Source organism: Biomphalaria glabrata, chromosome 17, assembly GCF_947242115.1.
Source record: "Biomphalaria glabrata chromosome 17, xgBioGlab47.1, whole genome shotgun sequence".
Classification (NCBI taxonomy): Eukaryota; Metazoa; Mollusca; class Gastropoda; family Planorbidae; genus Biomphalaria; species Biomphalaria glabrata.
In genome coordinates, this window is record NC_074727.1 from 21,109,320 (window position 1) to 21,124,382 (window position 15,063).

Sequence of the window (15,063 nt, forward strand, 5' to 3'; positions counted from 1 at the left end):
AAAGATCTATATTGTAGTCGAAATCCTTGACTGCAAAGGGAAATAAAAGAGTTCTTCATATCGCTTTATCTTCTCTTTCTACGGTACTGTTTTAGTATTTAAATAATGCAAACCGGAACTTTAAACAAAATTACCGAGTTTTTAAATGAATCGTGACAAAACAACAACAAAGACATTCTGGACACAGTGCCGCGATTAGTTGAACGGACGAATCTTCTTTCTGCATAAGGAATCTAAATTTAGTGTTGACTGAACATAGCCGTTTATTTACCATTGTATACTCTGCATTTGATTGACATTAAAAAAAAATTGATTTCTTCACATGAAAGTTAACAGAAATAGCGCATTTACGGTTTAAGTTCAAGCCAAAAAAAGTGTGTTGTCAATGTGCCGTTTTTTTTGTGTTTTTTTTTTTTGTGTGACACGAAATCGAAGAGTACATATTATTTATGTGTCATTGATTTTTTTTTTATTGATTTGAATTTTTTTTTTTTTTTGTTGACATACCAGTGACTATTTTTGACTTCTTTCCTTCATTGTCTACCTAATGTACTAGCGGAGGTCTCATATTTCCTTCTAGATTACAGACGTTCCTTCAAAATAGAAGATAGTTACAACCATTGCGTCCTACGCGTGTCCGTGTGCTAATCTACTCGTGCAGGTTAATTACAGACTTAAAATCTGTTAAGGCTTTCATTCTTCTTGTTGCCTTAGACAACCCATTCTATGCTCTAATGGCAGTGGTGAAGAAGGAGCACTTGTACGACTTTGTCTTTGCTTATGCAATGAGAAAAGTGCCTTTATCTTTTGCGTATCTCTTAGTATTTCATTAGGCTGTGTTACAAGCGAAGGAGCGTACAATTTTAATCCTACAGTGCTGAAAGGTGCACGCAAAGTATCGTAAACCTTTTAAAATGCTTTCACATTTCCTATATTCTGTACACCGGATACACCCAATCGCTGGCTATTTATAGTTATCCGCCATAGATGAAAATCTGATAGTGAAGAGTCTGAGCATCTACAAATTTGTGTTCAGTAACTGATCTTGTGGTACACGGAACAAATAATAAATGGAAAAACAGCTAGATTTGAATGTTGCTTGTGCTGTTGGATCTTCTTGTCGATGCAGAAAGAGAAAAAAAACAAAACAAAACACAAAATCTTCGAGTCCTAGATCACGTGACGAGATTCTATATCCTTTAAAAAAAAAATCCTAGTCATTCTTTTGGCGTCAATGGTGGTGCGATTTTTAATCCCACAATTCTGATCTTCACGTGATGCAATTTGGATTTGCTCATGATACATATTGCAGACAAGTGCTGATATATATATAACCTTAACATACATCTGTTACCTGTCATGTTTATTTATAGCGAGCTTCTTGCCAAACTATTTAGTTCAAGGCTTGTATGAGTTTGTCATCAATTGGGGGCTCAAAACCCGTGGCATCTATATTTTCTGGGACATGGCTTGCGTGGTTGAGCTCAAAGTGATACAAACTAGAATGTTTTAAGTATACATCTGTCGGGGCCCTAATGTACACGTTCTCTGCTCTTTGGGTCTGCCCCGTTAGGATCTATATCATTGGCTAATGATATCGCAAGTGCCCCGTGTGTATTTAAGGCAAACCTGCTCCTTTATCAGTATGTCAACACCATGCCTAGGGACTTACGTTGGTGACCTCGATATAAGTGCAGTGTTATCGCTTTCGTTTGGCATTTTTGTGTACGTTTGAAAGGAATCTATCGCCTATTATATTGCTCTTGGTTTGAAGATGTGCTACAGTTTCTAGGTAATAGTTCAGTTCTGAAAAGTGGTCTTCATTTTGTTTCTGTGTGTGTGCGAATGTGAAGGCGCATTGTGGATTAAAGATATCAAATCATAAAATGCAAGTATTGAAATACAAGAAGCCAGTTCTATAGCCTCATTAGTTCAATAGCTCAGCGAGTTCTACAGCCCAGCTAGTTTTTAAACGAAATTCTATAGCGTAGATCCGAAATTCGATATTTCTAAAAAAGCAAAAAAAAAAAAAAAAACTTTGTGAGTAATGAATTTTTGTTTGTTTGTTACTGTCAATAGTTTACAAGATTGCCTTATGTCAAATCAGCGATCAACACCTCTTTACTAACTCCTCACGAAAAACAAAAGTTTGTTAACTCTACACATTTTTTAAAATTACCTTATTCCCTCCCCCTCCGTTTTAAAACAAAACAATTCACCGAGAAGGATTATCGCCTGTGATTTTGTGCGTGTGTGAGTGTTTAGTCGCATTTGAGTAAATGTTTAGTTTAAACTAATTTTATGTAAAATTAACTCTTTTTTTTTTCATCTCACTCTGTCTGTCTGGGTGGAATCTTGTACACGTTAGTTCTCCCACTTCCCTTTCTAGAAACAAGCTGAAACTATGCATATTGATTCATTGTCAATGACAACACATGAATCAATTAACAAAAATTAATAAATTATTTAATCAATTAGTCATAATTAACAAATTTTGTTTTAGGCCTTTATAGAAATGTACTAAGTTAAAGGGAGGATTCGCCTTATGTTGCTAATTAGGTCGTTATTGTTATCTACCGTTCGCAGTTGTTCATTGCCGATATTTCCCGTAGACAAACTGCTGAATCATTTCCGATATTTCCCGTAGACAAACTGCTGAATTATTTCCGATATTTCCCGTAGACAAACTGCTGAATTATTTCCGATATTTCCCGTAGACAAACTGCTGAATTATTTCCGATATTTCCCGTAGACAAACTGCTGAATTATTTCCCGTTTTCAAACTGCTGATTTATTTGTTGTTTGCATCTTTTTTACGTTTCGCTATTTTCTTTTGTTATACAAGATGCTGTGGTCGATATCGTAGTCTAGTCATCAATTGACAAACTTGGTAATTGGTGATAGAGCTAATTGATTAAGTCGAACGTCTTTCAGTCCGTAGAATATGGAAGAGTGCAGTATCTTGTATGACTATGCAAACCTGACTAATCTTGTTAATGTATTTCTTATATATATATATTCAGTTTATATTTCAATTGCAATAACACACAGGACAAACACGTTAACGGATCCGCGTCCAGACTGTATAACTCGGTCGAGCAGTCAACATTATCGAGATATTGTAAGTAGGCCATGATCATTTACATTATTCATTGGTATGTACCCGCCGCTGTTCATGAATTCTGACTTCATCGTCGTTAATATAGGTGCATATGCACGTTGACAGAACGAGATTCGTTTTCAATATACGCCATAAACGAATATAACATATTTTGAACATTAATGTGACAAACAAGTTTCAGAATTGGTTTTGTCTACCGGTACTTTGCATCAGGTGTTTCGTATACGACACAGTAGACAACATCCAAAACCTCATTGGGCAAAGGAAGTACTTCGGAAAACATTTCTCGCTCAGGTTTTCTGGGTATTTTTTTTAAACCCAAGGCCGCACAGCTCATTTATGTTCTGCGGTCGTCTAAAACAGGTCGATTAGCTCTGCAGTGATTGTGACGGTGTAATGACACAGCTGATGTCATGGCGGAATGATACATTTTCCCATCTGTGACCAGGCTGGCTGTGAGCAGCCGTGACGTACTTCGTGTCGACAAGTTTTGTTTGAAATTGATTGGTTATTTACATGTTTTTTTTTTAAAGCGTAGGCAGGGCGCATAACACACTTTTGACAGGCACAGAGACATCTGCTGAATTCGCCGCTTACTCAATCTACTTTTGATGTAGACATTCTTAATGTGTCTATCTCACTCGCACGCGGTCTTCTGCACATCACACTTACATTGACTTCATGTTGACCTAGACCAAATATTGACAGAATACATGTTGACATAGATTCAATATTCCGCCAAGTGACCAGAGCGTCGCTTTCCAAACAAGAGGGTCTCTATTGAAGACTGGATTTTATTTCTTTATTTTAAGGGCGCCCATACAACTCGAATGGGTCAATGACCTGAGAACACTGAAAGGATCAGGTGACACCTACCATACAGCGTCATCAGTTGGGTCCCAAGTAACAACCCCCCCCCCAACGGGATTTGAGGGACAAATATTCAAATTATAGTTATATTCTCTTAATTGTTAATAATGTACATATGTTTTTTTAATATATATATATATATATATATATATATATATATATATATATATATATATATATATATATATATATATATATATGTCTGTGGCATTTTTACATCTCGAGAGACGATATTTTCCCTTTGCAACTTCTTGTGTGACTAAAGAGGCCAATCCTTGATATATATATATATATATATAAGTTTATGATGTGTATTGTGTATTAGAGTAAATTACCTTTTTAAATGATTAGATACAGTGGCGGTGAAACTCACCTTCTCTCCCCCCTCCTTTTTTTTTTTTAATCTTCCTTCAGTTTCCCCACGAAATTTCCTAATGATATGAATAATTGTATCTACGCTCATTGATCTCTAAGCCCCCTCCCCTCCCTTCCCCACGGCCTACAACTTATAACCAGTGACGAAACTGTCCTGGAAAAGGAAGTCCATTGATCAGTTCACCCCTCTTTATTTTTTCCCTCGCTTGCGTTAAAAGCCCATTTTTACACTGATCCAAATCTTATAGGTTTTGTAAAGCAGGGATGTAAATAAGGTGGGTAAGCATTGATATCTGCGGCGGGGGGGGGGGGGGGGAAGGGAGGTTACTTGCTTTCATTGCTTTCTTCCTATGCAACGTATGCAAGTCTCTAGTTATATCCCCTCTCTTTATACAACTAAGACACATTGTTTTTCGTTGTTTGTTCTCTACAGTGTAGATTGCATTCTATATTGTAGCTTCTATGGACTGTGACCACACCCCCTCCCATTCTTTTTTACAAAGCTTATATCACTCTGTCTGTCTGGTAAAAAGTGTGTACACGTTATTTCTCCCACACCCATTCTCGGATCAAATTGAAACCTCGCGCAATTATTCATTGGCATAGACAAGACATGAATTAGTCAAATAGTCAATAAATTACTGGGAACTAATTTTTTTGTTTCATACCAACCATGGAGACTACTCCTTCAGTATATGTATAATATATATATGGCTGAATTTGTTGGGTTTAGTCCCCTTAAATTATTTTCAACGCTATTTCTCCCTCACGCATTCTCCGACAAGTTCATACTTTAAACAACTATTTATTGTACCTAACAAAACATGAATCAAGAAAAAAAAAACACAATTAGTCAATTAATTATTTGTGATTAATTATTGTGTAATATTTAAATAAGGGAAATAACTTGATTGGTAGATATTGTTTTAAGGGCGGAGTTCTTCCCCTTAAGTAAGCTATTTTTTTTATAAAAAGGATTTTTTTTTATTTAGCTTGTTCAAAATGTTAATCGGTCAAGTTCAACAAGGCGCTTTTTTTTTTATATAAAAAATTTCGTCTCTGGTCCACAGGGCGAGTAAGGCCCTTTAATATATATATATACCTTATTCTCATATTTAGACTCTATTTGAAAACAATGGACACGAACGACTGTGGTTCATTTCGAAGAGAACTTCTTCATGTGACTGTAGAGCCTTATTCTGGAGAGACATTCACGTCCATAAACAACGCAGATAACGGTGCCGTTTGCTTTGGCGGTGAAGGAACCAGTATTTTTTCGTATGGCTTCCTTTTCTCCATAGCTAAGGCCATCGGTTTTTCGCTGTCCAGAACTATCACCATCTCTTTCCACACGGTGAGATCTAGGGCAATTTCTTCCCTGTAGTCATCATCGATGTCCGCTGCCTTGAGATCCCTTTTGATTACATCCACAGGTTGGGACGACCAGTTTTTCTTATGCCCATCGCGAGTTGTGCATGGATGTTTTTCGGGATACGTTCAAGTGAAATAAATGTAATTTTCGCTCTTCCTTTGCGTAAGAAGTCCATGACTCACTGCCGCACGGACACAACAGAATGAGACAATAGCGAAACCTGCCCTTGTGGAGCATCACCAGAGAATGCTGACCTTGTCCTTCAAAGCTGCATACTATATCAAGAGGCCACAACAAGACTCTGGCCCCAAAACCGTCCTATAGAATAAAACTAAACGGAGAACTGTCTGATCTGGAAACCACTGCGCCATTTATCTCATATATAGGATTGCTGATCTGAACCCTCCGACATGTAAAATAAGAACGAAAAAGAAGAAAAACTGCCGCACGGTAGCGTGCTCAAAACACTTGCCTTGTAGACCTCCAATTTGTATTGAGATTCCAGTTTTCCCAAACTCGTGGACTAAGTCTAGCAAAGGTTGACGCAGCCTTCCCTAGGCGTTTTATAATTTCTTCTAGGGACAGGTCATCTTGGATTGTGGAACCCAAGTAGCAAGATTAAAAAGAGAGTTTGTGTTACCACATAAACTCAGAGGCGGCCCCCGTCGGATCCCTATCGCATCCGCCTATTTGCAATGTAACAAAAATAATGTACGGCATATAGCTTGTGTTCATCAATGAGGTTGGAGGTTGGTGTTGCAGCAGCTGGCCCCATGACGTTTGTTTTCTTCGTTCTAATAGTTAGCCCATACTCTTTGCAGGCCTGAGAGAAGCGGGACATTAATGGCTGGAGTTTCTCCTGCGCGTGTGTCAAAACTGCTGCGTTATCCGCGAAGAGCATAGCTCTTACAATGGTGGTTCTTTGGTTTGCATGGGGGCGGTCTAAAAGTGTGACCTAATCTCAAATGGTCTTATTCCATAACACTTGTGTAGAGGATGTCGCATCGCAAGGTCACATATCGCGGATCAGTTGTTTTTATTTTCGTTCCGCCCTATGCTTATTCAACCACAACGCCCTTTAGTCCTACCTTGCCAGGCTACATTTCTTACAAACAAGCCTTTCCGAATGTTGGCTTGAAGCTAGGACATAGTAACTCTTCTTTTGTTTCAGTTTAATCGAACCCCCCTTTTTTTTTTCAATATAAAGCCCAACTCCAAATTTACATTAGCATTTTATATCACTAATGGTTTCTAATCAATATAATTGTTGTAAATAGCAAAAATGTTTGTTTCAGTACTTTCAGTTTACCTTGTTATGTTTATACTGTCAGTTTACCTTGTTATGTTTATGCTGTCAGTTTACCTTGTTATGTTTATGCTGTCAGTTTACCTTGTTATGTTTATGCTGTCAGTTTACCTTGTTATGTTTATGCTGTCAGTTTACCTTCTTATGTTTATGCTGTCAGTTTACCTTGTTATGTTTATGCTGTCAGTTTACCTTGTTATGTTTATGCTGTCAGTTTACCTTGTTATGTTTATACTGTCAGTTTACCTTGTTATGTTTATGCTGTCAGTTTACCTTGTTATGTTTATGCTGTCAGTTTACCTTGTTATGTTTATACTGTCAGTTTACCTTGTTATGTTTATGCTGTCAGTTTACCTTGTTATGTTTATGCTGTCAGTTTACCTTGTTATGTTTATACTGTCAGTTTACCTTGTTATGTTTATGCTGTCAGTTTACCTTGTTATGTTTATACTGTCAGTTTACCTTGTTATGTTTATGCTGTCAGTTTACCTTGTTATGTTTATACTGTCAGTTTACCTTGTTATGTTTATACTGTCAGTTTACCTTGTTATGTTTATGCTGTCAGTTTACCTTGTTATGTTTATGTTGTCAGTTTACTTTGTTATGATTATACTGTCAGTTTACCTTGTTATGTTTATACTGTCAGTTTACCTTGTTATGTTTATACTGTCAGTTTACTTTGTTATGATTATACTGTTAGTTTACCTTGCTATGTTTATACTGTCAGTTTACCTTGTTATGTTTATGCTGTCAGTTTACTTTTCAACACTTTCGTTTACCTTTCCTACTGCAAACGTTTTCAAATTGCCATTTTGTTTTTGTGAGTGTTTGTAAAGTGTACATTTGTATGAAAAAAATAAAAGATCTTAAAGGACGGCCCCAGTTGATAATTCTACGCACACACGACGTAACACACAGGCTCACACCTTATATCTAATAATTATCTTAGTGACAGTTGCTAATAGTTTACACATCCTATACAACTATTGATTAACCTATACTTAACTAATAATCTTTACATCACAAAAATGTTTCTCTGTGTTAGTGCATACAATGTTTCTCTGTGTTAGTGCATACAATGTTTCTCTGTGTTAGTGTATACAATGTTTCTCTGTGTTAGTGCATACAATGTTTCTATGTGTTAGTGCATAAAATGTTTCTCTGTGTTAGTGCATACAATGTTTCTCTGTGTTAGTGCATACAATGTTTCTCTGTGTTAGTGCATACAATGTTTCTCTGTGTTAGTGCATACAATGTTTCTCCGTGTTAGTGCATACAATGTTTCTCCGTGTTAGTGCATACAATGTTTCTCTGTGTTAGTGCAGACAATGTTTCTCTGTGTTAGTGCATACAATGTTTCTCTGTGTTAGTGCATACAATGTTTCTCTGTGTTAGTGCAGACAATGTTTCTCTGTGTTAGTGCAGACAATGTTTCTCCGTGTTAGTGCATACAATGTTTCTCTGTGTTAGTGCATACAATGTTTCTCTGTGTTAGTGCATACAATGTTTCTCTGTGTTAGTGCATACAATGTTTCTCTGTGTTAGTGCATACAATGTTTCTCTGTGTTAGTGCATACAATGTTTATCTGTGTTAGTTTATACAATGTTTCTCTGTGTTAGTGCAGACAATGTTTCTCTGTGTTAGTGCATACAATGTTTCTCTGTGTTAGTGCAGACAATGTTTCTCCGTGTTAGTGCATACAATGTTTCTCCGTGTTAGTGCATACAATGTTTCTCTGTGTTAGTGCATACAATGTTTCTCTGTGTTAGTGCATACAATGTTTCTCTGTGTTAGTGCATACAATGTTTCTCTGTGTTAGTGCAGACAATGTTTCTCTGTGTTAGTGCAGATAATGTTTCTCTGTGTTAGTGCAGACAATGTTTCTCTGTGTTAGTGCATACAATGTTTCTCTGTGTTAGTGCAGACAATGTTTCTCTGTGTTAGTGCAATGTTTCTCTGTGTTAGTGCATACAATGTTTCTCTGTGTTAGTGCATACAATGTTTCTCTGTGTTAGTGCATACAATGTTTCTCTGTGTTAGTGCATACAATGTTTCTCTGTGTTAGTGCATACAATGTTTCTCTGTGTTAGTGCATACAATGTTTCTCTGTGTTAGTGCATACAATGTTTCTCTATGTTAGTGCATACAATGTTTCTCTGTGTTAGTGCATACACTGTTTCTCTGTGTTAGTGCATACAATGTTTCTCTGTGTTAGTGCAGACAATGTTTCTCTGTGTTAGTGCAGACAATGTTTCTCTGTGTTAGTGCAGACAATGTTTCTCTGTGTTAGTGCATACAATGTTTCTCTGTGTTAGTGCATACAATGTTTCTCTGTGTTAGTGCATACAATGTTTCTCTGTGTTAGTGCATACAATGTTTCTCTGTGTTAGTGCATACAATGTTTCTCTGTGTTAGTGCATACAATGTTTCTCTGTGTTAGTGCATACAATGTTTCTCTGTGTTAGTGCATACAATGTTTCTCTGTGTTAGTGCATACAATGTTTCTCTGTGTTAGTGCATACAATGCTTCTCTGTGTTAGTGCATACAATGCTTCTCTGTGTTAGTGCATACAATGTTTCTCTGTGTTAGTGCATACAATGTTTCTCTGTGTTAGTGCATACAATGTTTCTCTGTGTTAGTGCATACAATGTTTCTCTGTGTTAGTGCATACAATGTTTCTCTGTGTTAGTGCAATGTTTCTCTGTGTTAGTGCATACAATGTTTCTCTGTGTTAGTGCATACAATGCTTCTCTGTGTTAGTGCATACAATGTTTCTCTGTGTTAGTGCATACAATGTTTCTCTGTGTTAGTGCATACAATGTTTCTCTGTGTTAGTGCATACAATGTTTCTCTGTGTTAGTGCATACAATGTTTCTCTGTGTTAGTGCATACAATGTTTCTCTGTGTTAGTGCATACAATGTTTCTATGTGTTAGTGCATACAATGTTTCTATGTGTTAGTGCATACAATGTTTCTCTGTGTTAGTGCATACAATGTTTTTCTGTGTTAGTGCATACAATGTTTCTCTGTGTTAGTGCATACAATGTTTCTCTGTGTTAGTGCATACAATGTTTCTATGTGTTTTTCATGAGTGCTTTTATAGGATCGTGAGTAATTTATGAAACAATATTTTGTGGTTTGAGTTCGGTTTAGGCTTGCCACAATGGAATTCTGTGGCAAATAGGTCTTCGTATTTTCAGAAGTTAAATGTGATGTACCCCGACCCCACTGGGGGAGTTTACAGCGCTCCCCCCAGACCCCCTAGCTGTCGGCCTCAACATGGCTTTTTTTTTTTTTTTCCGCCGAAGGTTGTGAAACACTGCTTTAAAAAAAAATCTGTATATATATATATGCGCGCTGTACGCGCGTTTATGCTTAGGGTTAGGGTTTACTGGGCGTTAGAGTTAGGGTTTGGACAAAAAATCCCCCCCCACTCCAAAGTTCTGGATCCCCTAGTGGTCTATATATATACTTGTTGATCCTCCACAAGCAGTATGGAGGATTAAGCGAGCGATGTTGACAGAGCTACAACGAAATTTGAAAGAAGATAAAAAGCCGAAAGAAAGAATTTGTTAAATTGCTTTCATGTACCCATTTTGTTTTCTTTTTGTTCGCGCTCAAACGTGAAGTCTGTTACATTGAATTGTTCCGTTAATTGCTTCCTTATTCAATATCCGGGCAATTCAAACGTTTCCGGATTCTTGTTATTTAGACATTGCATTAAATTAGTGGAGCTGTGCTGCTAGACACGAAAGCGATTTTGTTTAAAATACGGCTTCAGACTTTTTTATTTTACGTCTGGTCTCCCTACACCACCATCCCCCCAAACAAAAATGTTTATGACATAAGTTATGAGAACTATAGCCATAGCTCATCTCTGTCTGTCTGTTTGTTGTATCATTCTGTTTTGCCCTGATGTTCGAAATTAGCTTATAATAAGCATCATTTTCTTTTAAATTTATGCGAGAACTGGTCCATCTTATGATTATATGGAATACGATATGCATACTTGATATATATATATATATATATATATATATATATATATATATATATATATATATATATATATATACACATACACACACACAAAAAAACTATTTAAAAAGACCAAACACGGTGGTCCTTAGCCTGTTTTCAGTTGGTCCCAGAAGATGTATATTTGGTCTTACAAAGATATTAACCTTTTTGTACTGAAAGCCAGCTTGGGCCCTGTCGTTGTTGAGCCAGATCTGGCTTCGCTAAGGCAGAGGCAGTACAGTCCCTTGTTGAGGAGGCAGGGATTTATTTGATACCAGTACTCAATTTGTATGCCTAGTAGCAAAATGTGAAGTCGCCAGTGTGTGTGTATGTGTCTTTACCGCAGAAGTCAAATTTTGCATTATATGTAATTATTGTTATTGTAATTATTGTGTTTTCCCTGTCCTCAGCTCAGAGAGGTTCAGCTGAAAGAAGAGCGCGAGCGATGTCGTCTGCTTCAAGACTCGTTGCACGCGCTGGCCACGGAGCACCTTGAGCTAGAGAAGTCCATATCCAGGCATCACTCGTTTCTTTCCATGGAGGAAGAATTTTTTGACTGCGATGACATCACAGTAGGTAAGTTCACATGTGTTGTCTAAATAGCGAAATCTTTTTGGTTGCAGTGAATGCTACTTTTTAGTAAACATAAAATAATCATATCTTAGCATTATATTGTTTACATTTAAATGACCTTTCTGACAGGTGAAGGTCGTCCAATAAATAAATGATAAGAGAGAGACAGAGAATAGAATGTATTTTCCTCCCATTTACCCCTATCCTGACCTGATCGAAATTTGCTGAACATTTTGGGACACCACGAGTGATCTGCCGACCTATAGGTCCCTCTCTGCTTTTGAGCCAGTGGTGTTCATCCTATTTAATGACAACAAAAACAAAAAAAGCTTAGCAAGCGCGGCTATAAAACCCGTGTTCTAACAACAACGGAATGTCTATAACACAAAGGGCTTTATTCTCTGCAATAGAGACGCCCTACCTATCTGGCCCCTCTGGCCCACAGGGCATAAAGAAACCATAAACGCTTGGTCACATTGGATTATTTTTACAACGCTTTTATCAACTCACTCCGTCTTTCTGGAAAAAAAAAGTTTGAACACGTTATTTCTCCCACACCCATTCTCGGATCAAGTTGAAAATTCGCACAATTATTGCACAATTATTCACTTGCGAGGACAATTATTTAAAAAAATAATTATTCATTGATTATTGGTTATTCATTATATTGTTTGATACCAAGTATGGAAATTAATCCTCCAGTATTCACAAATATGTCGGGTTTTGTCCACTAAACTAATTGTACATGTTATTTCTGCCACACCAATTCTCGGATTTAGTTGAAACTTTATGCAATTATTTATCGTAGCCGTATTTAACGAAACATAAATAAATAAAAAAAAAAAACAACTACTTAGTCAATTACTACTTGGTAATTAGGCCTAAGTATTTTGTTAGATATTGAAGAACGGAAATAAATTCTACATTCTTGAGTGATCTAGTTTTATAAGCAGAGTTTTTCTCCTTTGATAAGCTTTTTTTTTTGTGTTTATTTTTTTCCTTGACATGTAAGTCAGAAATTGTTAATGGTCTTCAGCTCGGGGATGCCGTTTAACTTTGCCTTGTCTAGCTCTAAACGTGTTATTGAAGTGCGCCCACAAATTAAAATTCTGCCCCATCATCATCTTTAGTGTGGGTGAGGGTAAACGCGAGTGTAACGTTGTATCACCTAATACAATCGACTCCGGTTAATCGGGCCAGCCGCTTATCCGGAACAAATTCTTGAGAACCAGAACAAATCCCACTAAGCGGTCGAATCCAGTTAACCGGACCACGCCGGGACGCGATCGTTGTGCTCCTAATAGCCGGCTGGTCTGATTAAATTCAGCTAATAGAATTTGCTTTGGTACTTTAGAAACTGGTCCGGATAAGAGGCTGGTCCGATTAACCGGATTCGAGATAAAGTTCCCCTCTCAGACCTTGAGATCTGTGTGGCAGATGACGTAAATATCATCTGTTTCTGCGGCCCACGGTTAACAAGGGTGTCATGTGGCCAGCACAACCACCTACTGCCTTAACTTTTCCCCAACTAAGTTCAGGTACCAATAGAGCTGGGTGGACTCAGAGGCGCACTAAAGATCCCGAAATAAAAATCCCAGTCTTCACCAGAATTTGAACCCAGGACCCTACGGTTCGGAAGCTAAGCGCTTTCATACTCGGTCGCCGCGCCTCCGAATTCGACGGTATTACTTTAAATTCCTAAAGGACATTGCGATAGTCTCATTCAGTTTAATGCATGTGCATTTGTTGTTGCTTTAAAAAAAAAATCAAAATTAATCACGAATCAAAATTATAATCTTTTGTTTAAGCGAGCCAAGCGCTCCTCCTCTCATCCAACTTGCGTCATTGTTCTTAGTGAAACTATCGTGTATTGTCTAGATGTGAAGCTATGTTTGAAAAGATGTTACCCCCACACTTCTCCCCGAGCATCCGTTTACTTTGTTTTCTACATAAACAATCATGTATAATCTCACCTATTACGTTAGATTAGTTATACAATTACATCTAAATAAGGCATCATTTTATAAACAAAAGGACTTGCTTTCTGTACACTGTAAGTAGGCGTGTCATTCATATTTCGAACACAATGAAGTCAATTAGGCCTATGGCTTGCGATCTGTAGGGGTGGAGTGCGTGTGTGTGTGTGTAACACCAGCTGTCCAGTGACACCTTGTTTTAAAATAGGTATAGACCTATATGCATATTTTTTTTTAAATATGTTCTTTGTGAAGACGGGTACCTTTTACTTTTTATTAATTGGCTACATCAGGAAGTACGGATTCTCAAACTGCGTGTAGAGCAGGGCGCAACGTGCTGGCAGGGGGAGAGCAAAGGCGATCTTTTTTTTTAAGATAAAAAATCTGTTCTAATTTTAATGTAGCTATAAATCCATGTTTCAATAATTATATTTAAGTAAAAATGTAATTAATGCAAAAAAAAGTTATTCATTATTAAGTGGCTTAGTTTTATCATCTAAATGGGACCTATCAAAATGGATTCAAAACGTTTCTTTGAAGACATTTCAATGCGTCTACGCTAAGGCGATTCTACAGGCTAGTATTCTTTCCTACGCATGCACCAGCATTCTTTTGATGTCTTTTACGTAGAAAAAAAACGCAGACCTTCTACAATTAAATATCCTAGTGAACACGAGAATGATCTTACGACCATCAGAACCATTAAAGGTACTGCCTTAATCATCTCTCACACTTTAGTATCACCTTGCCTTCATAAATTAACTCTGCGCTCTTCTTACTAGGAAAAAAATAGTGCGTTGTAGATGCCTGGAGTGCTGTATGAATTTTTTTAGGCTTAAAATGCAAGAAAAAGTTTGGCGAACCACACTGGAAGACAAAGTGGGAGAGCTTATACACGTCTCCACAGACTTCCTAGCTGGGGAGGGGGGGGGGGGTTCCGAACCGTTTTTGGTGAAGTTTGAAAGTTTGAGAAACGTTGGACTGGTCTATGACTTATGCATTAAAGACCCTCTGACGAGGTTTCTGTGTAAAACGCGTCAACAATTTTAATATTTGTTAAAAAAACAAAACAAAACAACCTATGTGATGTTCTTCTGGATGAGAGAATTCAAGGAGAAAAGGAAAGAGTTAGCAGGTTATAGATGGGGGGGGGGGGAGTCGAGCGAAACATTAGTTTATTATATTGTTCCACGTTAAAAATCGGTTAACGTGATTATATGAATATAGTTACATAGTCCAATTTTATTTCAGCAATTTCCTAAGCAGAAAAAAAAAAAGGTTTTTATTGATGCTTAGAAGTTCTAGGTATAGGTATCTAGGCCTACTAAGACTATTATCTTAGTGTTATCCAAATGTAATCTTGATTTTATTACATGTGTAATTAGGTCACCATTCTCAGCCCTATTTTGATAGGAATGTCACTTATTAAAAAAAAATCAATCAAGAAA

General features: G+C 37.2%; 1 protein-coding gene across 4 annotated transcripts in view; it reads left to right on the forward strand.

Moving 5' to 3' along the window:
• LOC106056289 (oxysterol-binding protein-related protein 1-like) overlaps window positions 1–15,063 on the forward strand; it is a 64,740-nt gene that overhangs the window by 29,051 nt on the left and 20,626 nt on the right. For all 4 annotated transcript variants that reach the window (XM_056016331.1, XM_013212965.2, XM_056016330.1 and 1 more), the window contains one exon: window positions 11,477–11,642. In XM_056016331.1, the coding sequence (XP_055872306.1) occupies window positions 11,477–11,642 (166 nt within the window). The remainder of the gene's footprint in view (window positions 1–11,476; window positions 11,643–15,063) is intronic.